A 25,758-nucleotide genomic window follows, 5' to 3' on the forward strand; every position below is an offset into this window, starting at 1 on the left:
GCTGAGAGGCGTCCCTGCCTGTGGCAGGGGTTGGAGGAGATGAGTTCCGAGGTTGGCATTTTTTCACCCTTCATAAATTTGTGAAGAAGCCTTAATCTGAAGCATGACTCCCTTTACCCCATCCCCCCACAGCCCAGCACTGACCTATTAACTCTTTCAAGTTTTGATTTCAAATTCTGCTTTCTCAGCTGGGAGCCACAGCATCACAGACCCCTGCCCTGGCTCAGCCAACACACTGCAGGCACAGCCATGAAACAGGAAGGGTGAGGAAGATCACAGGCAACAGTTCAGGCTCTTCCATAAGAAATGGCCTGGCTGGATTTTTTTTGTTGGAATAAACATTCATCACAGAAAAGAAAAAAAAGGACTCTTGTAATTCCTTTTGTCCTTTTTAGAAAAAAAAAAATCTTAATGGAATAAATAAAGCAGAAACCACAAATTGCAAACCCTATCACTTCTTTTAAAAAGGCAGCAGCCAACTATTTCCTGAATGCAGCCTGAGCTTCTCTTACCTGCACACTTCCCACATATTTAGAAGTCCTATTCAGTGTCTCAGAGATGCTTTACACTGAGGTCTCCTTTTCTCCATCCAGTGTTTTAGCCTTGGAACCCCCACCTCAGTTTTTTCCATCAAATTGCCTGCTGTTGGTTTAACAAAATTCACCTCAGACTCAGCATTTGCCTTCACTTTCAGAGCCTCTCTCTTCACTCTTACAGTCCTCTACATGCTCTTCACACTCCTCCTCCTCATCTCCAAAAGTCTCTTCTTGCATTGTAGTGAAAGTGAAAGACCTGGCAGCAGCTTGTGCAGCCAGGCCTGATGTGAAGGTCAGGTCTGAGGCTGTGTGGAGCTGAGCCAGCCTATGCTTGATTTTGGAGTGCAATGCCTCCTTCCAGGGGGACTCTGCATCCTCTGCTCCATCCAGGCTGCTTGCCTTCTGTTCTTCCCCTTCCCCTTGGTGCTGGGAACACATTCCTCCTTCAGCCCCCACAGAGACACCTTCCTCAGCAGCACTGCTTTTGTTTTCCTCCACCTCAGGGTCTTCAGACAAATACTCTGTCCTGCTTTTATGAGCAGCATTCCCTTTTGGATCTGAGTCTGTCTCTTCAGATCTGTCACACCTTTGGCTACAGTTCTGCTTTTCTGTATCTGAATTCATATGTGATTCCAAATTATTTAGTAGCTCCAGTGGTTCTACAGGAGACAAGGATTTCACTGCAGCTTAAAAAGGAGGGGGGGGAAACATAAATGATAACTAAAAGCAAGCTGCTGGATAGAAATAATTTAGTTATGAAGACTGCAAGGGCCAAAATGGCTTAAAAAAACCTCTGAAATCAACAGAAACAAACAAAAAACCCACAAGCAAACAAAACTTGAAATAAAAGTGTTTTCTCATCACAAGGCTGAAGTGAAATGTGAAAGCTGCTTGTTGGAACTGCTCCTGCAGATCTGTGACATAAAGAGACAGCACAAAACTGAGCATGTCTGGAGCTGGCATCAAACACAGATGATGCATTTGAAGTGAAAAAGAAAAACAAGGAACAGTACTGCACTGTGTACAGCTGGGAGCTGCCTGGGACTGAAACAACACTTTACCTAATCCAATCAAGACAGCTGAGCCAGGAGCAAGTCCTTCCAGGCAAGATCTGGTCTCAAACAGCACAGCAAGGAATCCCAACCTGTGTCCCACAGGCAGGGAAGGTGTCCTCACAAATAAAGGGTGGGTTAACTTAAGCCTCTCTTGCAGTTAGTAGCAGCAGCCAGTCCCATTGCCAGCAACGGGATGCTTGCCAGGAAGTCTCTCCTCCCAGGGTTAGGGGTTAGTACAACTTGGTACAATCACTCCAGGAAGAAGGAGAACTTGTCCAGTCCCAAAGAGAGAGGCCCTAAGCTGCAGCAGCTCCATTAGAGTAGCAGCAGGAACATAACTGAGAGTGGCAACAGCAGATTCCCAAGTTGCATTTCCCTTTCTAATTCCATTCTGACTTTACCCCTGTAAGCAGAGATGAAAATAACTCTGGGAAATAAACAAACTTTGCACAGGAAACAAAATGCATGGCATTAGGAGTTCTCCACTGCATCCTACTTTGGGCAACACTGACTTCAGCTGGCTGAGAGCAGAAACATGGGCAGGGCTGGCACACTGCTCCCAGCACTCTGAAACTGCCACTTCCAATTGCTATGGGAGCAGAAACAGCCCTGCAGACACCCATGGTCAGACTTGATGGGGCCCTGAGCAACCTGAGCTAGTTGGAGATGTCCCTGCTGACTGTGGGGAGGAGGGATGAGGTGCCAGGCTCTTTTTTTTGTGGTGCTCAGTAATAGGAAAAGGTACAATAGGTGTAAGCTGGAACCCAGGAGGTTCCACCTCAACAGGAAGAGAAACTCTGGTGTGAGGGTGCTGGAGCCCTCGAGCAGGCTGCCCAGAGAGGTTGTGGAGTCTCCTCTGGAGAGCTTTCAAACCCTCCTGCATGTATTCCTGTGTGGCCTGCCCTAGGTGATCCTGCTCTGTAGGGGTTGGACAAGGTGACCTCTGGAGGCCCCTCCCAACCCCTGGCATTCTGTGACTCTGTAAAGGGCCTAATTGTTTCTTTTGCCATAGCTGTAGCTAAATGAGCACAAAGGAGGGAGTTGTGAAGAGAAAGTTGTGGGTTTGATGTTAAAAAAAAAAAACAATCTCCTGACTAGCAGTGGTCTGTTCCTGTGTGTTCTCACTGACTGATGGAAAGATGCAATCCAGGTCTTTGTTTTTGTGGCAGACACTGGCAGAGGCAGAATCCTTGGCTATGTTGCCAGCCTTAAGGATTGTTTTAACCACCACAGAAACTGAAGTGTTTTAGAGGGCTTTTCATAACCTGTCCTTAAGAGGAAGGAATGAAAATGGGAAAAAGAAGGGGGAAAGGAGAGGACAAATTACTGCCAGTTTAACAGAGAACAAATCAAACAGTGCAATGAAAGGAGCTGTTTCCAGTCTCATTGCTGGGACAGAGGCATCTGACTGAGGCAAGAGAAACTTCCATATTCCTGCCTTCAGCTGCAGGTGGCTGGAGCTCCCCAGCATTCCTCAGAGGTCTGGGCTTTGGTTTTATTTTCAAACATATTCTGCATGCCCAGTCTCTCATGGGAACCACAGCCAGTCTGACTCTTTGATGAGCCTTTAATATCCAAAGCCTAGCTCTTCACTTTAACCTAGTTTTGTAAGTCTGGGATCATTTCTGCTGGTTTCTTTACATTCTCAAAGAATGATTTATTTATGCCCCCTGATTAAAATTCCCACTTACTGAAAAGCCATGGAAGCCAGTTCAGTTTGAGGGGTTTAGTGCCTGACAGTTCTCTGTTGCTGTCTTCATGTGTTGTGTGTTTAATAATTTAGCTCCATGTTTTGCTTAGAGCCCAATTCCCATTTCTCTGAGGTGTTTTCAACAGATAGTAAAATGAAATGGAGCAGCAAATCTCTGCCAAAGGCTCTACTGTAGCTAAGCCCTGACCCACAGCCAGCAGCTGGTGGCAAACAGATCCCAACCCTTTCCTAGAGATGAGTTCATTTTTCAGGAGCAATGCTTACCACGGTCACTGAAGAGCAGCTGCTTCCATTTCTGTCTTTCCATCTCTGAAGCTTTAAACCCCAGCACAGATTTGAGCTCTTGTAACACCCTCTTAGATTCCTGCCTCTCTCGTTCTTGCCTCTCTCTCTCTTCCTGGGAGAAGCAGTAAAAATCTTCCCTTCTGTATTCATTCTCTGAATCAGAATAATCAACATAAGCTTCCAGCTCCTAAAGAAAGAAACAAAGAGAGAAAGAAGTTGTTGATCCTCAGTCAGTGTAGATCCTGCCCTGCAATCTGATGCAGAACCAGGTGCTCTCAGAAGCCCAGCACAGTAACAGGATGGGGCCCAGTCTGAACAGAGCCAGAGGATCTGACACTGCTCTGAGCTATATCTGAGTAATTTTGGAGCAAGTCCACTCACTGGAAGCTAACTTTACTGCAGCCACCTAAGATTTCCTTTCACACAGAGGTGTGATAACACAAGGAGACACTTCTTTGGGGTGAGGGTGCTGGAGCAGGCTGCCCAGAGAGGTTGTGGAGTCTCCTGCTCTGGAGACTTTCCAAACCCATCTGGCTGTGTTCCTGTGTGACCTGCCCTGGGTGTTCCTGCTCTGGCAGGAGGGTTGGACTGGATGATCCCCAGAGGTCCCTTCCAACCCCTCCCATTCTGTGATTCTGTGAAAAAAGGCATGGATGCAGCAAACAAGCCCCAGTTGCTATTGGAAATTGTGCCTTTTCTTTACCTGCTCCTCAGGGATGGGGTCTCTGTTTTCTATATATATGGCAGGCTGGGGTAAAGGGACTGCAGGATGCTGGAGGCTGTCACAGGAAACTTCAGGTTTGCCTTTGGGGGGAAAGAAGAAAAGGCATTAAAAAAAAGGGAAAAGATTGAACCTTGAATGATGTTTTTGACTCACTCAGGTAGGGTCCAGGCATTTTCATCAACCAGGACTGGCTAAATTTATATACTGGAGACATTTGGCATGAAGAAGCAACACAACAGACTTCTTTTGCTTAAATACTCAGCACAGTCATGAGATACTACTAAATATTTACCTAAGCTATACAGCTGTTATGTAATGAAAGATTTCCTCTCAGCACTGGGTCTAAGCAATCAGAAGCAGCTCCCTCTCCACACTGTTCATAAGGGACACTGCAAACAGGATCCCCACTGCCTGCTGGTGGACCTGGTTAGCTGAACTGAACATGGAGAGCAGGGCTGGTGAGGAGAGTCTGAATGAGTTGGGATTTTTTAGCCTGAAGAAGAGAAGGTTGAGAGGAGACCTCAGTGTTCTCTACAGCTCCCTGAAAGGAGGCTGGAGCCAGGTGGGGGTTGGTCTCTTCTCCCTAGTAACTAACAACAGGACAAGAGGCAATGGCCTCAAGCTACGCCAGGGATAGGTTGGAGATTAGGAAGAATTTCTTGGCTGCAAGAGTGGTCAGGGATTGGCACAGGCTGCCCAGGGAGGTGGTGGAGTCCCCATCCCTGGAGGTGTTGGGGCACTTGGGGCCATGGTTTAGTGGCCATGGAGCTGTTGGGTGGAAGGTTGGACTGGATGGTCTCAGAGGGCTTTTCCAAGCTCTCTGCCTCTATGGTTCTATGCTCAGTTGCAGCAAGTGCTGGGCATTGCCTTAGACACCATGCCTGCTACCAGAACATTCTCACCACAGCTCTTGCCAAAGGATTCATTTGGGTCTGCATCAAGACAAAAGAAGGCTCTGCTTGGTGGCTGTCTTGTTTCAACAGCAAGGTGTCTTCTTCCCAAGAGCTTTCAGGAACCACTGAATTAAAATGAGTTAGTTTAATGAAGTAATTCACATAACCATGGCTGACAGAGCAGCTCTTAAGGTTTGGAGAAAGACAGCAGAAGAATTAGAGTTGATTCCATGCACAGCTTGAAAAGGTCAACTCACAGAAGCAGGACTGCTTTGAACATCAGGGAAGTCAAATATAGTCAGATAAAAGAGTTTCCAATGACTAACATCATTTAAAGTAGTTCCTGTGATGTAATTCAGTAAAACTGTTGCAAAATAGAGATTGAGCCTCAGCTCATTTCCAGGAAAGTCACTGGGCAGTAATGAAAGTGAAGGATTTCTGTGTTTTCCATGCCTCCCTTCTGGATCTCCCAGCAGCTTCCTCTGTGCTGAGCTCCAAAAGGAAGCAAGTCAGAATACAAGAGCCTGCTGTGAAATGTATACACACAGTAAAGGCAAAACTCCAAGGGCTACAAATACTGTGGTGTGCAGCTGGGAGAGGGCATGTAAGGCAAGGGAGTCTGCTCTTGGAGGACATCAGCCAACGGACCAGGCTGGCACATGCAGCAGGGCACTGCTGACTGAGAGGGAAGCTGTCACAGGAGACTGTCAGGCAACGTAGACACAAGTTTGGTTAGATCATGCCTGGACCTGCACAGAAATTTATGGCATGGCTCAGGTTGGAAGGGATCTCAGAGCTCATCTCCAACCTCCCACCATGCCCAGGGACACCTCTCAGCTAGACTCAGCTGCTCAGGGCCTCATCCAGCCTGGCCTTCAACACCCCCAGGCAGGAGGCAGCCACAGCCTCCCTGGGCAGCCTGTGCCAGACTCTCACCACCCTCCTACTCAAGAACTTCTTCCTCAGCTCCACTCTAACCCTGCTCTGCCTCAGCTTCAAACCATTCCCCCTTGGCCTGGCTCTAGACACCCTCAGCAAAAGTTCCTCTGCAGCCTTCCTACAGGATCCCTTCAGGTCCTGGCAGGCAGCTCTGAGGTCCCCTTGGAGCCTTCTCCTCTCCAGGCTGCACACCCCCAGCTCCCTCAGCCTGTCCCCATAGCAGAGGATTTATTTAATAGCCAATTTTTGCATCAGACCTCTCTGTGCTGGTGTCAGGATGAGCAAGGGCAGCTTGCACAGCTGCAGGCCCACAGCAGCATCCCTCCACCTGCTGGACATTGCACCCATGTGTCATGCAGAGGTTAGCTCACTACACATTTGCACTTCAGTAGGAAACTTGCTGGTAGCCCCAGCCCCAATTTCCCTAATGCAGGCTCCATCACAGCATCTTTCAGATGCTGGACTGTGCCTTCCTTGGACAGTACAAAAGCCCCTGGAAGAAAACAGAAATTACAGGTTCAGCTCCGTGTCAGGAGAGCCTTACTTCACTTCCAGGGTAGCTGGGTTACAGCGGGACTCCATGATCTGAGAGGTCCTTTCCTACCTTCCTGAGCCTGTGATTCTGTGAGGATTTAAGGCAGTGGTGATGCACAGGACACTGTGCAGCACAGGGCATTTTTACCTTTTTGATTTGGGTTGCTTCCACTCATTCTTTCCAGCTGAGAAATGGCTTCTTCCCAGCAGCTGTTGCTTGCCTGGATATGAGGCTGAATAAACTTCAATTTCTGCTCCAGAGCTTGATGGGCTTCTGTTGTCAGCTCAGGGATCTCCTTAGTGCTAACAAGTTTTTCAAGTTCATCCTCAAGAATTATTACCCTAAGTGATGAAGAGATGAAGAGAAATGTCACAACACAGACCTGACTTCTCCTTTCTTTCAGGTACTTCATTTAATATCCTCTGATTTTCTTCTTCGAGAACAGGCTGCCCAGAGAGGTTGTGGAGTCTCCTTCTCTGCAGACTTCCAAAACCCACGTGGATGAGTTCCCGTGTGCCCTGCTCTGGCAGGGGGTTGGAGTGGGTGACCTGTGGAGGTCCCTTCCAGCCCCCACCTCTCTGCGGCTCAGTGCCCACGCTGAGCGCAGCTCTCTGCCTTGTTTGCTTTCCGTTGGGACACAAACCGCCAGCCCGAGGAACCCAGGCCTGAAGGCCTCCTGCTGCTGCCCAGCAGGTGTGAACTCACTCGTTGAGCAGCGCCTTCAGGTGCAGCTGCAGGCTGCGCACCGCCGTCTGCAGGCTGCTGAGCTGCCGGCAGTGCTGCCTCGCCCGGGCTGGCCGCTCGCAGCCGGCCTGGTGCTGCGTCTCGAAGTAGCGATAGAACTCGTAGCTCCTGCGCAGCTCCTCCAGGCAGGCAGCGTGGGTGTGAGGTAGGCCTTGGGTCACATCGGACAGGATGTGGTGAGGCAGACGGGCAGGGCACACCAGGGGCTTGGGGGAGGCGTTGGCTGGCGACAGGAGCAGCGCCAGCCTCCTGAAGAACTCGGAGCTCTGTCCCACCCAGAGCTGGAAGAGGACCTGCAGAACAGGGCAGGGTTAGTTCTGTGCACCTGGGCAGAGGGCCAGGCTCCAAAGGAAGGGTACTGATACATCCTGGGAAAACATTCCTCGGGCTGCAGCAGGACAAACTGCGACTCAGAGCACGGCTAAGGATGGAGGGGACCTCAGAGCTCATCTGCTCCAACCTCCCTGCCATGGGCATGGACACCACTCAACTAGAGTTGGCTGCCCAAAGCCTCATCCAGCCTGGCCATGGTAGTACTGGGTCAATGGCTGGACCTGCTGGTCTTGGAGGTCTTTTCCCACCCAAAGAAGGCTCTGATTCTCTGGCTGAGAATGTCAGACCTGGTACAAAAGCAGTCAGTCCATCTGGGAGCAAGGGAAATCACCATTCCAGTTGCTTGAGACCCTGCCATGGAAGGAACTGCTTCCTTACTGCAGGCTCAGGACAGATGGCAGATGGGAACTCCTCTGCCTCTACCACGCAAAGGGCAGCTGTGACGCTCCCTCTGCAATAATGTCTCTTATTAAAACTGACTGTAGGTGCAGGCTGTAACCCAGAGTGAGGGAGACCAAGCAAAATTACTCCTCATGCTTTTCCCCACCTCTTTCAGCTACAGAACAGGACTCACAATTTAATTGTTCTGAGGTTCTGGACCTAGAGCATTTGAAATAATAAATTTCCATCTTTGGACTACTACAGACTAGCAGCAGGGTTTTTTTCCCAGTGTGCAAACAATCAAGAGCAAAACATTCAGAACAGTCAAATAAAAACTGCAATGCTTCAGCTAGATGTGGTCTGATATAGCCCAAGGGTATATCCAGAACACTTGGATGCAAACTGATCAAATATTCCAAAAGAAACATAAATAATTCCATTGCCAAGAGATGGTTATGAGAAGAAAGAACAGTGAATGATGTGAAAGTCACTTGGGGCACACATGCAAGACTGATTTGTCAGGATGCTACAGGAAAAAGCAAACAGATGGGCAGCAGTCACCCAGGTGTCCCTGAAGCTGTGGGGTCCTGCACAGAAGGTCAGCAGCTCATGCTATAAGAAGCACAAAAGAAGACCAATCCCTTCCACCAGGCACAAGGCAAAAGGTGTCAAAAAGCAGCACACACAAGTAGTGGACTTCAGGAATTAGTAACAATAATAATCCAAAACCTACCTGAAAAAAGGCAAAATGGTGAGAGAAAAGGAAATTGCAGGTGTATTTAGACTGGCAAAGAGCTTGCTTTGTCCATGACTTCTGAGGTCTTTTACTGACACTTAAACTTCACCCAAACCAGCCAACTGGCTCTTCTCAGCTTCCAGCACTACTTTTAATTAAGCCAAAATTTTTCACTCTTTAAATTGGTTTAGTTCAAGGACAAGGCAGTATAAAGACACAGACAGCATCTGTCCTATGGCCTTGAATGAAAATCAAATCACTAACCAAATCTGGAGACACATCTACATTCTACCTGCATTTTAGTACAAAGACAAGAGCTCTCCAACAGAAACAAATAAACTGAGGAGGACTGCATGGGAACCCAGAGCTGCAACACAAGCAAGGCTGAGGGGAGACACCACTGCCCCCTGCAACCCCTGCAAGGAGGCTACAGTGAGGTGGGGTTGGGCTCTGCTCCCTAGTCTCAGGTGATAGAAGGAGAGGAAATAGGTAGAAATTGTACCAGGGGAGGGTTAGGTTGGAGAGGAGGAAAAATGTCTTTGCTGCAAGAGTGGTCAGGGATTGGCACAGGCTGCCAAGGGAGGTGGTGGAGTCCCCATCCCTGGAGGTGTTCAAGAAATGTGTGGCCATGGCACTTGGGGCCAGGGTGGTGTTGGGTTGCTGGTTGGACTCGATCTTAGAGGACTTTTCCAACCCAAACAATTCCATAATTCTATAAATATGTCCCAATGTTATCAAAGTATCAAAGCAGGAATCTGCTTGGGACTGATTTATGTTAATTGAGCTTGGTTCAAGCACACCCCAGCCTGCATCAATGTCTGAGTTAGCAGCAACTGAAGTACACCAGCTGTGACCTGAACTGCACCCAGAAGGCATCCCAGACAGTTTGACTAAAAAAATTCCAGCAGAATTACTGCAAATTGCAGGTGAAAGAAGACTGCAAGCTGGAGCAGAGGAGGTTCCACAGGAACAGAAGGAAAAACTTTGTCACTGTGAGGGTGCTGGAGCCCTGGAACAGGCTGCCCAGAGAGGTTGTGGAGTCTCCTTCTCTGGAGATGTGTTCCTGTGTGGCCTGCCCTGGGTGATCCTGCTCTGGTGGGGGGGCTGCACTCAATGGTCTCTGGAGTTCCCTTCCAACCCCTCCCATTCTGTGACTCTGTGACTTGGCTTACAAGGTTGGGCACCTCTGTGTGGCTTCTTGTGGGCAAATAAGAAGAGTTGCAGAGTTGCAGTGAGAACTTCAGCTAAGGAAAGGCAAGGAAAAACCATTCCAAAAGCTTGCATCTGATGCAGCCTCTTGTTTACATCAAAACTTGGCAACCACTATTACTGGTAACATTTACTGTCAGAACAAAAGATGTGAAGGTCTAGGAATTAAGTGAATAAAGTACAACAAGAGCCAACTCCACAGAAACGCGGAAGTCACAGAGGAATGGAATTTGCCATTAAAAAACGCTAAAAGGGAAGAGGCTCGGCAGAGAACCCCTGGAGTACAGAAGGCTTGCATTTAAATCAGCTCTTCTGCCCAACTGCAAGCATTGGCTCCTGCAAGTGACAAACACCTAACATTTGAGCTCATGAACTGATAAAAAGGCCATGACATGGCTGGCACTCTGGGCACTTCAGTAATCACTGAGTGGCTCAGGTTGGAAGGGACCTCAGAGCTCAGCTCCTCCAACCTTTCACCATGCCCAGGGACACCTCTCAGCTAGACTCAGCTGCTCAGGGCCTCATCCAGCCTGGCCTTCAACACCCCCAGGCAGGAGGCAGCCACAGCCTCCCTGGGCAGCCTGTGCCAGAGTCTCACCACCCTCCTACTCAAGAACTTCTTCCTCAGCTCCACTCTAACCCTGCTCTGCCTCAGCTTCAAACCATTCCCCCTTGGCCTGGCTCTAGACACCCTCAGCAAAAGTTCCTCTGCAGCCTTCCTGCAGGATCCCTTCAGGTCCTGGCAGGCAGCTCTGAGGTGCCCCTGGAGCCTTCTCCTCTCCAGGCTGCACACCCCCAGCTCCCTCAGCCTGTGCTCACAGCAGAGCTGCTCCAGCCCTTGGATCATCTTTGTGCCCTCAGCATGCTGGACTGTACTGACTCCTGCCTGGCAAATACAGGCAGGGAGCAGTAAAAATACTCAGCAAAAGGTAAAAAAGCGCAAAACTAAACTGAAGGGAGAAATGGGAGTGAAGAGTCTGTTTTGTTCAAGGCTTCTCCCATGCCCAGGCAGCACAGGTTTGGGCTCCTGGAGAGCAGTTAGCATTCTGCCACCCCCATGCCTGGCACCAGTATACTTTGCCAGTACCACCTCTGGCATCACTGGTGAACAGATCCCTTCTGTGCTTCAGGTCCTGGAAGCTCTGCTAACAAGGCTTAAAAAACTGCAAGTCAATGGAACAAATGTTCCTAGAGGCCAGGAAGTCCCAGCCAAAGGGCTTCATGAGAAGTGAGATCCCCAGGAGGAGCCTGCGTGGCTGCCTCTGTCCTTCGGGGAGTGCTTACCTTGAGTGCAGGCAGGCTGAAGCCATCGGTCAGGTTGTGTGCCTCCTCTTCAGACACCTGCTCTTCACTCAGCCCCAGGCCCAGCTCCTTGAAAGGGACTACACAGATGTAGCTGCTCACATTGTCACTCTCTGAGTTCAGAGGGTAGGTTTAGCTGGAGTTAAGGTAGCTAACAGAACAACTTTGGCATTAAACACACAGAAAAGGAAAAAACCCAGCTGATAATTGTCTCATTTCTGGCAATTTGTGTACAAGCCCAAACACTCTACCCAAATCCACCTGAGCCCAGTTCAATTGGATGTTTTGCACCCTTGTTCAGAGCAGAAGTTTTAAAGGCTCTCAGAAGAATGGGAGGTAAGACACTGACAAAGGCATACATCTAAACACATAAACCCCAAACCAGAGCAATGACAAATGCCTCCATCGCTTCCAACAGAGGAAAAGAGTGAGATTCCAACAAGCAGTCCAAGTCAAGCTTAAACCAGAAGTCACGGAGCTAGCAGAGGAAAGAGGAACGCCCTTGTGCAGTTTCAAAGGCAGCCTGTGTTCTAGAACAGACATGGGATGATGGCAATTCCGTGGGAGTTCTCACTGCTCCAGGTTGATATTGAAGCAGGGCAGATTCAGGCTGGACATCAGGAGGAAGTTCTGCACAGTGAGAGTGGTGAGACACTGGAACAGGCTGCCCAGAGATGTGGCTGAGGCCCCATCCCTGGAGACATTCAAAATCAACTTGGATGTGTCCCTGGGCAGCCTGCTCCAGCTGGTGGTGTCCCTGCTGCCTGCAGGGGGTTGGGCAAGAGGACCTTGGAGGGTCCCTTGCAAGCGATGGAGCCTGTGAGTGTGTCAGGGCTGGGAACAGGTAGGGAGGGCTGGGTGGCCTGGGGCTGTGTGGCCCAGGGCTGTGTGGCCCGGGGCTGCAGCAGAGGATATGCTTTCAGCATGTAGAGTGTGGCCAGGCGGGCGGCACGGAGGTTGGCTGAGACTGCTCTGTAGACAGCTCTGCGCAGGCCAAGCAAGTGCTGGCTAGGGTGCTGGCCAGCTTTAGTGAATGGGCAAGCAGCACTGACCCTGTCAAGCAAACTTGAAAAGTAAAATGTGATACAACTGTACAGATGTCCTACAGTGTTGTCACACAACAGTACATCACTTTTCTCATGCCATTACTTAGAAAACCTTCTCCAGCCGCTCAGTGACTCCGAGAGCAAAACCCAGCACCAAACCCCTGCACAGCCATGACACAACCAACACCTCAGGGGAACAGAGAGGGGTCCTCAGCAGCCTGATTCTGTTCCCACCTAAGCCATGGTAAAACTACTCCTCAGGACATTTGTTTTCGACAAGTTTTTCTAAAACCACAGAATCACAGAATTGTTTGAGTTGGAAAAGACCTCCATGCTCAGGGGCTTTCCTCATCTCCAACCCAGCCCTCTCTTCTCCATGGCCAAGGGGGCTTGGAACTGGATGATCCTTAATGTCCCTTCCAACCCAACCCAACCTATTTGACTGACCTCTGAACCCAGTTCCAACCCCCCTGAGCCATGGGAAGGGATGTCTTCCACCAGACCAGGTTGTTGAAGGTCCTCCCAAATTGGCCTTGAGCACCTCCAGGGAGGTGGCATCCACAGCTTCCGAGGGAGGTGATTCCATGATCAGAGGAACAGGACAAGAGTGAGGAGGGCTGCAGGCCTGGTCACTTTCTCCAGTCCCTCTGAAAGAGCTGACTAAGCCAGCAGGCCTGACCCTGATGTCTCTCCTACTGCTTGTGCTTAGCTGGACCAGGCTGTACATTGACTGGGAGGGGAAACAGCTTATGGCCTTCACTGCCAAACACCAAAAGCAAAGCAGCCCACCCAGAGAGCAAGGCTGGACCCCTGTCAGGATGTATAATGTGATGAGCACCAGGGGATTGATGCCAAATGCTGCAGTATGTTGAAGATGTCAGCTGAGAGAGCACATGGAAATATCTGTGTCCACAGGAGACTACATGAGTGCTGTGCAAGGGCCTGCAGCTGGGCTGGGACAACCCCAGGCACCAATCCAGGCTGGGTGCAGAGTGGGTTGAGAGCAGCTCTGAAGAAAGAGCCTTGGGGGTGCTGGGTGCTGAGTAGCTCCCCAGGAGCGAGCAGTGCCCTCCTGCAGCCCTCAGGCAGCTGTGTGCTGGGCTGCAGCCAGAGCAGTGTGGGCAAAGGGCAGGAGAGGGGATTCTGCCCCTGGGATCTACTCTGACCTCACCTCCAATCCTACCTCCAGTTCTGGTGTCCCCAGCAGGAGAAGGACTCAGAGCTGCTGGAGAGAGTCCAGAGGAGGCCACAAAGATGATCCAAGGGCTGGAGCAGCTCTGCTGTGAGCACAGGCTGAGGGAGCTGGGGGTGTGCAGCCTGGAGAGGAGAAGGCTCCAGGGGCACCTCAGAGCTGCCTGCCAGGACCTGAAGGGATCCTGCAGGAAGGCTGTAGAGGAACTTTTGCTGAGGGTGTCTAGAGACAGGCCAAGGGGGAATGGTTTGAAGCTGAAGTTCTTGAGTAGGAGGGTGGTGAGACTCTGGCACAGGCTGCCCAGGGAGGCTGTGGCTGCCTCCTGCCTGGGGGTGTTGAAGGCCAGGCTGGATGAGGCCCTGAGCAGCTGAGTCTAGCTGAGAGGTGTCCCTGGGCATGGTGAGAGGTTGGAGGAGATGAGCTCTGAGGTCCCTTCCAGCCTGAGCCATTCTGTGATTCTAGGATTCTATGTTAAAGTGCTTTATATAACATCTCATGAATGACTTTAAAGGCCTAATAAAATAAAACCCAAGTGTGTTGATCCATTTCTGAACATAAATCTCCAATGCCATTCCTGCCATAGTTTCCCTAGGGAGCATCCCAGCATGGAATATTCTGCATGCCAAGCTCTGCCATTTCCCTAGCTCTTGAAGGTAATGACTGGTAGTGTTTGTGGATAAACTGCACCTCAGTAGGCAGAGCCAAAGAAAAGGAACAAAATTCTTCTACCATGAAGCAGAGAAAAGAGATCTGGGTCGTGCTGCAGTGACGTGAGCATCCCCAGCTCCTCCACACAACAAGGACCCAGCGTGTGCTGCTGCTGCCCAGGAAAGCCATTTGCTCTGCTTCTGGGCAGGGTGGCTTCAGGCTTCTTCTCAAATAGTTCTTCTATATTCCAGGAATCTCAAATTGGCATAAGTGGCTAAAAAGGTCTGTGTGCCAGACATGCCATTGCCCTAACTTCCTAATGTCCCATTTATCTTCTGTACATTTTAAATAGACTTACAAAACATTACCAGCTTTGCCTACCAGCCACAAAGAGAAAGAAGGGAAAAAAGGTTAAGTGCAGAGAAGGGCAAGAGAGCTGGTGAAGGGTCTGGGGAAGAAGCCTTCTGAGGAGTAGCTGATGGAACCGGGGTTGTGCTGGCTGGAGAAGAGAAGGCTCCAGGGAGACCTAATAGCAGCCTTCCAGTACCTGAAAGGAGCTACAGGAAGGCTGGAGAGGGACTGTTTGCAAAGGCCTGCAGGGTCAGGGTGAGGATGGCAGGGCACTGGAGCAGGCTGCCCAGAGAGGTTGTGGAGTCTCCTCTGGAGACTTTCCAAACTTGCCTGGACGTGTCCCTGTGCAACCTGATCCAGGTGGCCCTGTGTTAGCAAGGGGGTTGGTCTAGGTGCTCCTCAGAGCTCCCTTCCAACCACTCCCAATTCTACAACTCCCTGAGTTAGAAGATCCTGCAGGCAAGAGCAAAGCAAACCCTGCAGAGCACTGCCTTCTTCTGCTGGCCAGTTGCTGCAACGAGCATGCTGGCACAGTCACACTGCTCCCACTCCATCCATACTGCAGAGGCTTTTGAACAGTTTGCCAGAGCTTTCAGTGCAGAGGCTGTTAGATCAAGCATCAGCTCCCAGACCAGTCTGGGCTTTGTCCATCTCTTATATAAGATATGCATGATGCAGACACTGACCACAAGTTCGTTTGGGTAAGCTTAGGAAACACTCCAAATGTTTTTGCTCAGCTGGAATTTGGACAAGCCCTGACAAAAATTTCTCTTCAGAGCCCGTTTGCAAAGATAAGGCTGCCTCTTGCCTCACTGGGTGCTTCTTCAGCAAAAATCCAACCCAAAACACATAGCTGGGCAGGCTGAGGACATGCTGCTGCATTCCAAAGGGAGAAGGAAACATTGCTTCAATGAAGCAAAGTGAAGGTAGCTCAGGCTAGAAAATGAATTCAAAATGTTAAGTCTACAGTTTCAAGGCTGCATGTGAAAACATGTGCCTGGGAGCTGAATGGGTTGGCATGGACACAGAGCTGCTTGGTGCACACCAGGGAATTCGTTATTGTGTTTAGAAAGGAGTCAGTTGGAGTTGAGCTGTTGGCATCTCCCACCTCCCTTCACCTGCAGTCAGACTGGCACATGTTTACCCAGAGGCTGTTAAAGGGAAACAAAGCAGACTTGGCAATGACTGCACAGAAGCTTGTTGGCATCCACTGAACATGTTCTGATGGCCTTCCACAGAGCAAATCACCAAAAATTAGCAAAGAACTGTGAGAGGTAAGCAACCCTTAACTGACATCCCTTAATTGGACAAGAGGCAAATGCAGCAGTCAGTAACTTGAGAATCTAAACATCTCACCTACTGCACGCAAGAAAAAAAAGAGTAATGTAAACTTGGAGGTGGGAAATGACCTCTGATGGTCTTTGTCCATGGCTGTGCTCTCATTACTGCTACTTGCTGACTAAAAGCAAAATGGTTTTCATGCCACCTTGTCTCCTGGAATCTCATCACCTGCAGTTCACTTTATTTACAGAGATTTGGTTACATCAGACAAAAAAATCCTCGAGCAAACAATGCTCAGATTCCCCAAACCAGTTACCTCAGTTGGTTCCAAATCCATTTCTTCAAGTAATTTAATTGCTAGCAGAGGAGGAGGTTTCAAAGGTCTAGGGGTTTTGTGAGCCTTAATTCTCCTCTGGGACGCAGGGGTTTAGCACTGAGTTGTTAGAATTCCTAGTTTCAGTATGGATGATTACTGCATGGAAATGCAAAGCTTGTCTGGTCCTCAGGAATTGCCCTCGTTATGGCAAAGAGAGCTGGGAGGCATTTTAGAGGCATTGCCCTGACTGGCTGTGTGCATGTAACAAAGTGAAGCAGAGACTCACAGGGTAAATCCTCTGGAGATGACCTCGGTCTCCTGGATGAGCCGCAGAGCTTTCCGCACCAGGTTGGTGAAGGCTCTGCTGTTGGCCACCGTCTCCTCCAGCTGCACACAGTATCCTCGCAGGCACATCTGCAGCTGGGCTGTCCTCCAGGTGCCCCACAGGCGAAAGGCTGCATAGCCCAGCAGGACCAGTCCCCAGGGCAGCCACCAGGAGTCCTTCCAGCACGAAGGAAGCATAAGCAGAGCACTTACAAAGGCAAGGAGCAGCGAGACATCCCTGCAAAGAGAGACACAGCATCAGCCACAGGCTGCTCTCCTCAGGCACCTGGGAAAATCACAGACTCACAGCCCCTGAGTGGCTTGGGTTGGAAGGGACCTTCGAGACCATCCAGCTCCAACCCCCTGTCATGGGCAGGGACACCTCCCACCAGCCCAGCTTGCTCAAGGCCTCATCCAGCCTGGCCTTGAACACCTCCAGGGAGGAGGCAGCCACAGCCTCCCTCGGCAACCTGTGCCAGAGTCTCACCACCTTCATGCTAAAGAACTTGTTCCTAACATCCAATTACTTCCCAATCTCTCCAGTCTCAATCTTCTCTCTTCCAGCTTCAACCCATCCCCTCTTACCCTATCACTACAAGGCTGAGAGAGCCAGGGTTGTTCAGCCTGGAGAGGGAAAAGGCTCAGGGAGATCTTATGGCCATGGACCAGGACACAAAGGATGGTTTCAACTCCACCATCACCTAACAAGGTTGGAGCAGATGATCCTTGGGGTCCCTTCCCACCTGGCGCTTTGTGCTTTTTTATGGCACTAGTAGAAGACCAAGCCCCACTTTGAAAGGTCAGTTTCCCTCACCCATCTGACTTTAAAAACAAAAGAGCAAAAGCCAAGCCCTGCCTGCTCAGCATTCTGAGGCAGGGTGGGCAGGAGGCAGAGCATCTGTACTTCCAGGTTCAAGAGTACAGTAGGGAAGGGCATGTTTCTTTTGGTAACAAAGCCCTCCAGCAATGCCAGCTTGACTGTGTCCAGAGTCTGACTCATTTAACTTGGACACCAAACACACCACTAGTTTCAAACACATTTTTATCAAGGCTTGAATCGTCACTTTAAAAGATTTGGTAGCTTTTCAAAACCCAGAAGTGAATTAGTGGCATTGCAGTTCAGTTGTTTCTTAAGGATAGTTTTAAAACTTCATAAAGTTGTCACCTCCAGCTAGAAAAACTCAACCCAAAGAAGAAAACACAGTGTGTTTGTCTTACATTGGAGAGCAGAGATTCAGGCTGGTAAAATGATGACAGCCTTCACAGAAATGGCTGGGAAATGGGATTCAAGGTACATAGAAACTTTACTTGCTCATCACTCTTGGGTTTTTTTGAAAGGAAACTCCTAACTTTCTTCACCTCTTACAGCTCTACATCCTGTATTTGGTTTTGGAAGTCTCCTCAAGGAATGTTTTCCCATTTCTAAAATAAGAAATCATCTCTGGGTTTCTATTTTTCTGCAGTTTTGTGGTCATAGATCAACAAGCTTTGCAAGTGCAAAAAGTCCCTCTCCAGACTTCCTGTAACCCCCTTAAGAGAGTGAAAAGCAGCTCTGAGGTCTCCCTGGAGCCTTCTCTTCTCCAGGCTGAAGAGTCCCAACTCCCTCAGCCTGTCCTCACAGGGAGGTTCTCCAGCCCTCTGATCATCTTTGTGACCTCCTCTGGACCCACTCCAGCAGTTTCATGTCCTTCTTATGCTGGGGGCCCCAGAACTGGACACAGTGCTCCAGGTTGGGTCTCACAATTCTACATCCGAAAATTAATTGCATGCTCCCTCCCCCCCCCAACACGTTTTATGGAGACTACAGCAAAGAAAACACTTTTTGATTCAGTCTTCACCATCACATCTCATTTATCAAAATCACCACTGTACAGCTTTGGAAACTGATGACTTATCAATCAAAATCACCACTGTACAGCTTTGGAACCTGATGAATTGATTAGCCACATGAGTTCTTCCCCTCAGCACACAGCATCCATTCATGTTGAGGTAGCTACCTCAGATTGAAACTCACTCCTTCCAGAAAACACCTGAGGGAAACTCCACGCTTACACAAAACAATTGAGGACCATTGGACCCAAGTCCCCCCCAAGACCTGAGGGAAAAAAGTGGTTATTTGTTGCAGCATTGGCTCTAAAGGAGGCAGAGTAGGATAGTGGTTGTTGCAGGGTGCCCAGAGAAGCAGACGTGCTCTGTACAGTACCAAATGTTAGGAGCTGCTAGGGAGCGTAGCGTTGGCAGCTGCCTGCTTTCCTGTTGCTTACTCTGCCCTGCAGACAGGATGCTGGGGTCAAGGAACTCGATCAGCTCCACATCCTCCTGCAGCAGAACTTCCTGTTGCAGGATGGTACGGAGCGTGTCAGCTCGGAATCCAACGTCCTTGCCGGGAGGGAAAACCAGCAAACAAACAGCAGTCAGTAAGGAACATGCCGACAGGCAGGAAAGCCCCAGACACTGCTCCCAGAGGCACACCACAAACACCTCCTGGGTCTGAAGCACTCCTGCAGTCTGGGGAACAAGAAGCTAAGACACCACCTAAGCACTGACACCTCCCCACTTCAGTCTCATGGGGGGCCTCACACTGACTCTCTGACCTGACCTAAACAGTCACAACAGCTGGGCACGTGCCACAGGTCATCACCAAGGTGTTTGGGTAAGAGTCAGAGAGGTACTGGAGCTGCTGGACATCAAGCACTTTTATTTGTGAAAGTCATGGCAGAATGGATGACATCAACGAACAGAAGCTGGAGACAGAGATCCACAGATTCATACAATCACAGAGTGGCTTGGGTTGGAAGGGACCGTCGAGACCATCCAGTGCCAGCCCCCTGCCATGGGTAGGGACACCTCCCACCAGCCCAGCTTGCTCAAGGCCTCATCCAGCCTGACCTTGAACACCTCCAGGGAGGGGGCATCCACAGCCTCCCTCGGCAACCTGTGCCAGTGTTGTCCCACCCTCACTCTAAAGAACTTCCTCCTCATCTCCAGTCTCAATCTGCCCTCCTCAAGCTTCAATGCATTGCTCTTAGTCTTATCATTCCCAGCCCTTGCCAAAAGTCCCTGTCCAGCTCTCCTGTAGCTCCTTCAGGTATTGGGAGGCTGCTCTAAGGTCTCCCTGGAGACTTCTCTTCTCCAGGCTGCACAGCCCCAGCTCCCTCATGCTGCTATCACTTCAGATAACTTGTGCTCTGCTTTTAATGGAAAACATTTGTTTCAGGACTATATTCAGGAGGAAACTCTGCCCTCCTCTGACACATCCTGTGTCACCCTGTGCTGCCATTCAGCCACACCTGGACAGGCTGGAGAGCTGGGCAAGGAGAAATTGGATTTTCAGCCTGGCTACTGATACTATTCTGCGTTTATGTGCCCGATTTGCCTGGCACAGCAACACTGCAAACCAGAACCAACATTATCTGAAGAATAAGCAACACTGGGAGCCAAACCCAACCCAACAGACCAAAGATGGTGCTCAGAGGGACAGAGGAGAGGAAGATTTGTGGATTAGGAAAGGAAATGAATTAAACCCAAAGTGATCACTTACCAGGCGGTGAAGGATGTCCTCATTTTTCTTATAGTGGGGAAAAGGAAACCAGCTTCTGAAGAACTCAGCTAGTTTTGACAGGGTGCCTTGCTGAAGGGAACAGAAATGACTCCAGTTAAAACCCCAGCAAAGCCAAAGCCAAACACAACAGGCAATCCATGGCTTTCTGCATCTGCTTCTCTTGTTAGCTCAGAGCAGAGCACCTGTAAGGAAGTTCTGCTCACTGTGCCTGGCCCAGCTTCAGAGGACACCGAGGGAACATCTGCTTCCTGTCACTCTGCTTGGACACAAACCCTGAGAGAAAGCTTTTAGTAACTCCACCTAGCTGGGCAGAATGGGCTCTCCTGTTGGACTGGGCAAAAGAACTACAATTACTTGGGTCTCAAAAGACTACAAATCACCTACAAAAGACTTTCTCTTTCCTTAAGGATAAAAAGCCAGCAGTGAAATTAAATGGCTGACAGGGACTGTAGTAAAAGACCAGGAGAGGAACAGCCTCTCCTTGGCAGATGGCTGTGGCTGGCTGACCTTGCTCTGGAGAAGTGGTGAACAGAGATAGGGAAGAGTGACTGTAAAAGGAACTGCCCAGGAACGACCTGTTCCAACCAGTGCATGGAATCATACAATCACACAACCACAGACCATCTCTCATCCTCAAGCCCTTGTGCTTCACCTATTCTTTAACATCCTACTCTGTGAACTGAAGTAACCTAACTCCAATTTCTCTTCATGGGTGTCTCACCTCTGTGTACAGTTAGAACTGCACAGCTACACCCAAGGAAAGTGTTTTTGGGTCAGTGGAGAGACAAAGCAGCAACACAGGTTTCATAATGACAGCTCTTCCCAACACATAATCATCCTTGTGGCTCATTAGGAGGAGCTCTCCCAGCAATCCACAATGCTTAAGACTATGCAATAATCCAAGTGATTGTATTTTTATGTTGCTCAAGGACACTGACAGAAACTGGAAGAGGAGAAGTGTGCCACAAATCAGAATATCCTCCAAAATTCCTGTAAAGTGGTGCAAAATAAAAACAAAATTTCCTAACTATGGTTTGTGGGCAATGGGAATTAAATAAACAAAGGTCCTTGCTTATGAACTTCTTCCTCAGCTCCACTCTAACCCTCCTCTGCCTCAGCTTCAAACCATTCCCCCTTGGCCTGGCTCTAGACACCCTCAGCAAAAGTTCCTCTGCAGCCTTCCTGCAGGATCCCTTCAGGTCCTGGCAGGCAGCTCTGAGGTCCCCCTGGAGCCTTCTCCTCTCCAGGCTGCACACCCCCAGCTCCCTCAGCCTGTGCTCACAGCAGAGCTGCTCCAGCCCTTGGATCATCTTTGGGGCCTCCTCTGGACTCTCTCCAGCAGCTCTGAGTCCTTCTCCTGATGGGGACATCAGAACTGGAGGCAGGATTGGAGGTAAGGTCTGAGCAGAGCGGAGCCAAGGGGCAGAATCCTTTCTTTTGACTTGACTTCATTCAAGGTTTTCCCCAAACTTTGAAAGCAGAGCACACAAAAACTGCATTTGCTGAGTGAAATGAAACCTCTCTGAGCCTACCATGTTCAGCTTCTTAGCCCTCCCAAGTCTCTGGGTTTTCATCATGAGGGATAATTTTAAACTGCTCCCAGCTGCCTACAGCAGCCTGTGGAATTGCTGCAGAAACACCAACCAAGGCTGTGTGCTGGGTAGAGAAGATCTGGGGTTATTTTCCATCTCCCAGTTTCAAAGTACAAATCTGAGCTTAGACAAACACTCCAGAGGCATGCCAGGACTTGAAAACACAGAACAAGACAGCCCCCTGCCCTGGGCTGTGACCCAGCAGGTGACAGTAACATGTCAAATTATTCAGCTCCTTGGAACAGTGGCTCCCAGCTTGCATTCCCTCTGGGAGTGTTCCTGACAATAAAACTCCTTTCAGCAGCACACAGGGCAGGTCACGTTGGCAGTGCCTCTGGAGTGTTCTTCTCACCACTGCAGAGCACCACCCAGGCAAACCCTTACCTGAGTCCCAAAGATGGACAGCTCCTAGGAACTGGGGTTTTTTTGTTAGGGTTTTTTTTCCCTGTTGTTTTTGTTTTGATGTTTTGGGGGTTTTCTCATGGAATTGTTTCAGTTGGAAAAGACCTTTGAGACCATTGAGTCCAACTCTTAACCCAGCCCTGCCAGGTCACCATCAAACCATGACCCTCAGCACCACATCTCCATGGCTTTGAAACCCCTCTATGCATGAGGACTCCACCACTGCCCAGGGCAGCTTGGGCCAGCCCTGCACAGCCCTCAAGGGACAGAAATTGTTCCTCATGGCCAAACTAGACCTCCTGTGGGGCAACTTGAGGCTGGTTCTTTGTGTCCCACCACTCAGGACAAGAGATCTCGCACCCCACCTGGCTCCAAATTCCTTTCATTGAGTTGTACAGAGTGAGAAGGTCTCTCCTCAGCCTCATTTTCTCCAGGCTGAACCCCTCCAGGCCCCTCGGTCACTCCTCAAGTTCTCCAGACACTTCACCAGCTTCATTGCCCTTCCCTGGACACCCTCCAGCACCTCTGACCTTCTTGGGGAAAGGGGCCCAAAACTGAACCCAGGACTCCAGGTGCAGCCTCCCCAGTGCCTGCAGTACAGGAGGACAATCTCTGCTCCTGCTGGTCCAGTCCAGGATGCTGGTGGCCATTTTAGCCCCCTGGGCCCAGGCTGGCTCATCTCCAGTCACTGTCACCAACCCCCACCCAGGTCCTTTCCCACCAGGCAGTTTCCAGCCACTCTTCCCAAGCACAAAGAGCAAAGCACGGCAGACCCACAGCCCTCACAGATCTCACTCCACTGCTGCTCCACCTGCAGCAGCTGCCTGCCCATGACATTGTCCTATTTTTTTGAAGCACAATAAGAGATTTCTGGGTTTCCCCTCTGATTTTGCCTGTTGGTGAAGAAATGCGGCTCTCTCCTTTGAGAAGACAAAGGTGCAGGAAGGGAGAGGACTCACTTTCTGGGCAGCATGCACAGCTCTCTCCTTTTGGCTTTCTGCTGCTGCACACAGCTCTGCCTTCTGTGACACAGATGAACATACTTCAAAATCTGTGTGCCCCAGGTCCTGCAGGTATTGGTAGAGTGGGGAATTCTGAAAGGAAAAGGAGAACAAATGTTACAAACAACCCCTGCTTCCCAGCAACAACACCTGGGAATACAGCAAGCACCCACCAGGAAGGAAGGGACCCCCAGCACAACACAGGCATGGACCTGATGGAGCAGGTCCAGAGGAGGCCACCCAGATCATCAGAGGGCTGGAGAACCTCTGCTATGGGGACAGGCTGAGAGAATTGGGGCTGTTCAGCCTGGAGAAGAGAAGGTGCCAGAGAAACAGCAGCATTCCAACATCTGCAGGGGAGCTACAGAAAGGCTGGGGAGGACTGTTCAGAAGGGGCTGTGGGGATAGGCCAAGGGGCAATGGCTTGAAACTGGAGCAGGGCAGAGTTAGGTTGGCCATCAGGAGGAAGTTCTGCACAATGAGTGGTGAGACACTGGAACAGGTTGCCCAGGGCTGTGGCTGAGGCTCCATCCCTGGGGACATTCAGGATCAGACACAAATGTGTCCCTGGGCAGCCTGAGCTAGTTGGAGGTGTCCCTGCAGGAGAGTTGGAGAAGACCACCTTTGAGGGTCTCTTCCAACCTGATGCAATCTCTAGCTCTGTGCTATTTCCACTCTTTGAAGCATGCTAGGACATCCTTTTCCACCCTCTGTGGAGTTATTCACCACAGATTCAGTGCCCAGTCATGACCTGAAACTCAAACATTGACAGCAGCTCTCAGACAATCTCCCTCACGCACAATGACAAGGATTGTGCAAAGGCACAGGGGAGGTTAATGACTCATTTCCTTCTGGGAATTTTTCCAGTGTGACAACTCCATTCTATCTTTTTTCCCAGCAGCCTTCCTCCATGGCTGAGCACTTTCTCCAGCTCTGATTAAGCAGTGTGCTGTTCTGGATGGGCTGCAGTGCAGGGTTGGCTCTAAGTGGAAAAACAAACAGAGTGGCCTGCTTCTCTTATTTAAGACACTCTTTTCAATTTGCTTAATAATTCCAGGGCAAAACTTGGAATATGAGTGGATGTGCATCACCTTGTCTTCTTAAATTGGTTTTCATGCAGAGCCAGGTTGTCCACTGCCAGCACACCTGGGAAAGTCTGAACACCTCCACACAAGAGGCTTTAGGGTAGCATGAAGGTTTGGGACAAAACCAGCCAGATCTGTCCTCATGTAGCTGCAGACAGACAGAACAGTGGATGAACCCAGGGACTTTCATTAAAAACCAGTTTTGAGGCTCACTCCAGGCTGGAATCCAAGGAAATCATACCTAGGCTCTTGGCAGACCTGTCCATCACCTTGACCTTATTTGTGCATCATTATTTATAACCTCAAGCTGCACCAGGGGAGGTTTAGGTTGGAGATTAGGAAAAAAATCTTTGCTGCAAGAGTTGCCAAGACGAGGGCCAATGGCTTTGAGCTGGAAGAAGGCAGATTGAGACTGGAGAAATTCCTGACAGGCAGAGTGGGGAGACTCTGGAACAGGTTGCCCACAGAGGCTGTGGCTGATTCCTCCCTGGAGGTACTCAAGACCAGGCTGGATGAGGCCTTGAGCAACCTGGCCCCTATGGCAGGGGGGCTGGAACTGGATGGTCTTTAAGGTCCCTTCCAATGCAAACCATTCTATGAATCACTGAACTCCCCTGAGCTTGGATCACCACCACAACAGTCAGTTCTTCCTCATGTCTGACAGTCAGGCTTATTTATTCCTGCTCTCTGTGGCAGAAGGATGTTGTCATGAATCATTTACAAAACAAAGAAGGAAAACCCTCTCAATACTGCAGCTAATTGTTATGCCCCCATCACTATTAACTGCTAGGGATGGAAACATTATCTAAAGGAAGGGAGGATACCAAGAGGGTTTTCAGTGCAATGCTGCATTCATTCCTGAAATTTCTAAGTGTTGTCTTCTAAGGCACTTTGTGAGCTCACCTAGACACAAGAGCCAGCCAGGGCTGTAGATACATTATTGTATTACACAGACAATTACACTGCCTGTCTAAAAGCAGTGCTGGAAGTGCAGAACAGTGGTAGGACAAGCAGAAGACAAAATGTCATTAGTGGTGAGTTCTGTACACAGTGCACGTGGAAAATCTGGTTACAAAGTGAAGCAAGGTAGGCAGAGCAGGTGATGCTCTGAGCAGGAAGATAACCTCTGGAAAATATGAACAGTGTTTTCTGGGGACTCTCCTGAGCCTGGCAACAGGCTGAGGAAAGTAACCAACATTTATTTCTGTGACTCTTCTAATTCACTGCACTCAGTCGTACTGCAAAGCTACTCAATTCCAACCAGACATTTAGAGTAGAGCATAGATGTAGCTAAGCTCCCATTCCCAGAACCAAGACAGAAAATCCTTTCCTGCTATATAAATATTTCTGTTATATATATGAATAGAACTCCCTGAGCATATTTATTTCAGATCCATACTACTAAAACTTATTGAACTCACAGACATTGACATTTAATTACAACTCTCTTTTTGCCATTGTTGAAAGTGGTTGAGTCTCATTCTAAATTATATATAAATGGTGCAGGATTAAGGAACAATCCACTGAATTAATTTTGGTCTTTAACCCTTTCCCAATGCTTAGTTTAATGCCCTT

The 25,758-nt window shown here is 49.6% G+C and overlaps 1 protein-coding gene across 1 annotated transcript in view; it reads right to left on the minus strand.

Moving 5' to 3' along the window:
- Positions 1-671: 671 nt before the first annotated feature.
- Positions 672-25,758, minus strand: part of VEZT (vezatin, adherens junctions transmembrane protein) — a 32,909-nt gene continuing 7,822 nt past the window's right edge. The window contains exons 2-12 of the mRNA XM_054386757.1: positions 23,057-23,191; positions 20,083-20,172; positions 18,745-18,920; positions 16,504-16,779; positions 12,299-12,436; positions 11,366-11,513; positions 7,384-7,715; positions 6,826-7,019; positions 4,291-4,391; positions 3,567-3,774; positions 672-1,222 (exon numbers count right to left, since the gene is read on the minus strand). Of these exons, the coding sequence (XP_054242732.1) occupies positions 672-1,222; positions 3,567-3,774; positions 4,291-4,391; positions 6,826-7,019; positions 7,384-7,715; positions 11,366-11,513; positions 12,299-12,436; positions 16,504-16,779; positions 18,745-18,920; positions 20,083-20,172; positions 23,057-23,191 (2,349 nt within the window). The remainder of the gene's footprint in view (positions 1,223-3,566; positions 3,775-4,290; positions 4,392-6,825; positions 7,020-7,383; positions 7,716-11,365; positions 11,514-12,298; positions 12,437-16,503; positions 16,780-18,744; positions 18,921-20,082; positions 20,173-23,056; positions 23,192-25,758) is intronic.

Source organism: Indicator indicator, chromosome 14 (genome assembly GCF_027791375.1).
Source record: "Indicator indicator isolate 239-I01 chromosome 14, UM_Iind_1.1, whole genome shotgun sequence".
Taxonomy (NCBI): domain Eukaryota; kingdom Metazoa; phylum Chordata; class Aves; order Piciformes; family Indicatoridae; genus Indicator; species Indicator indicator.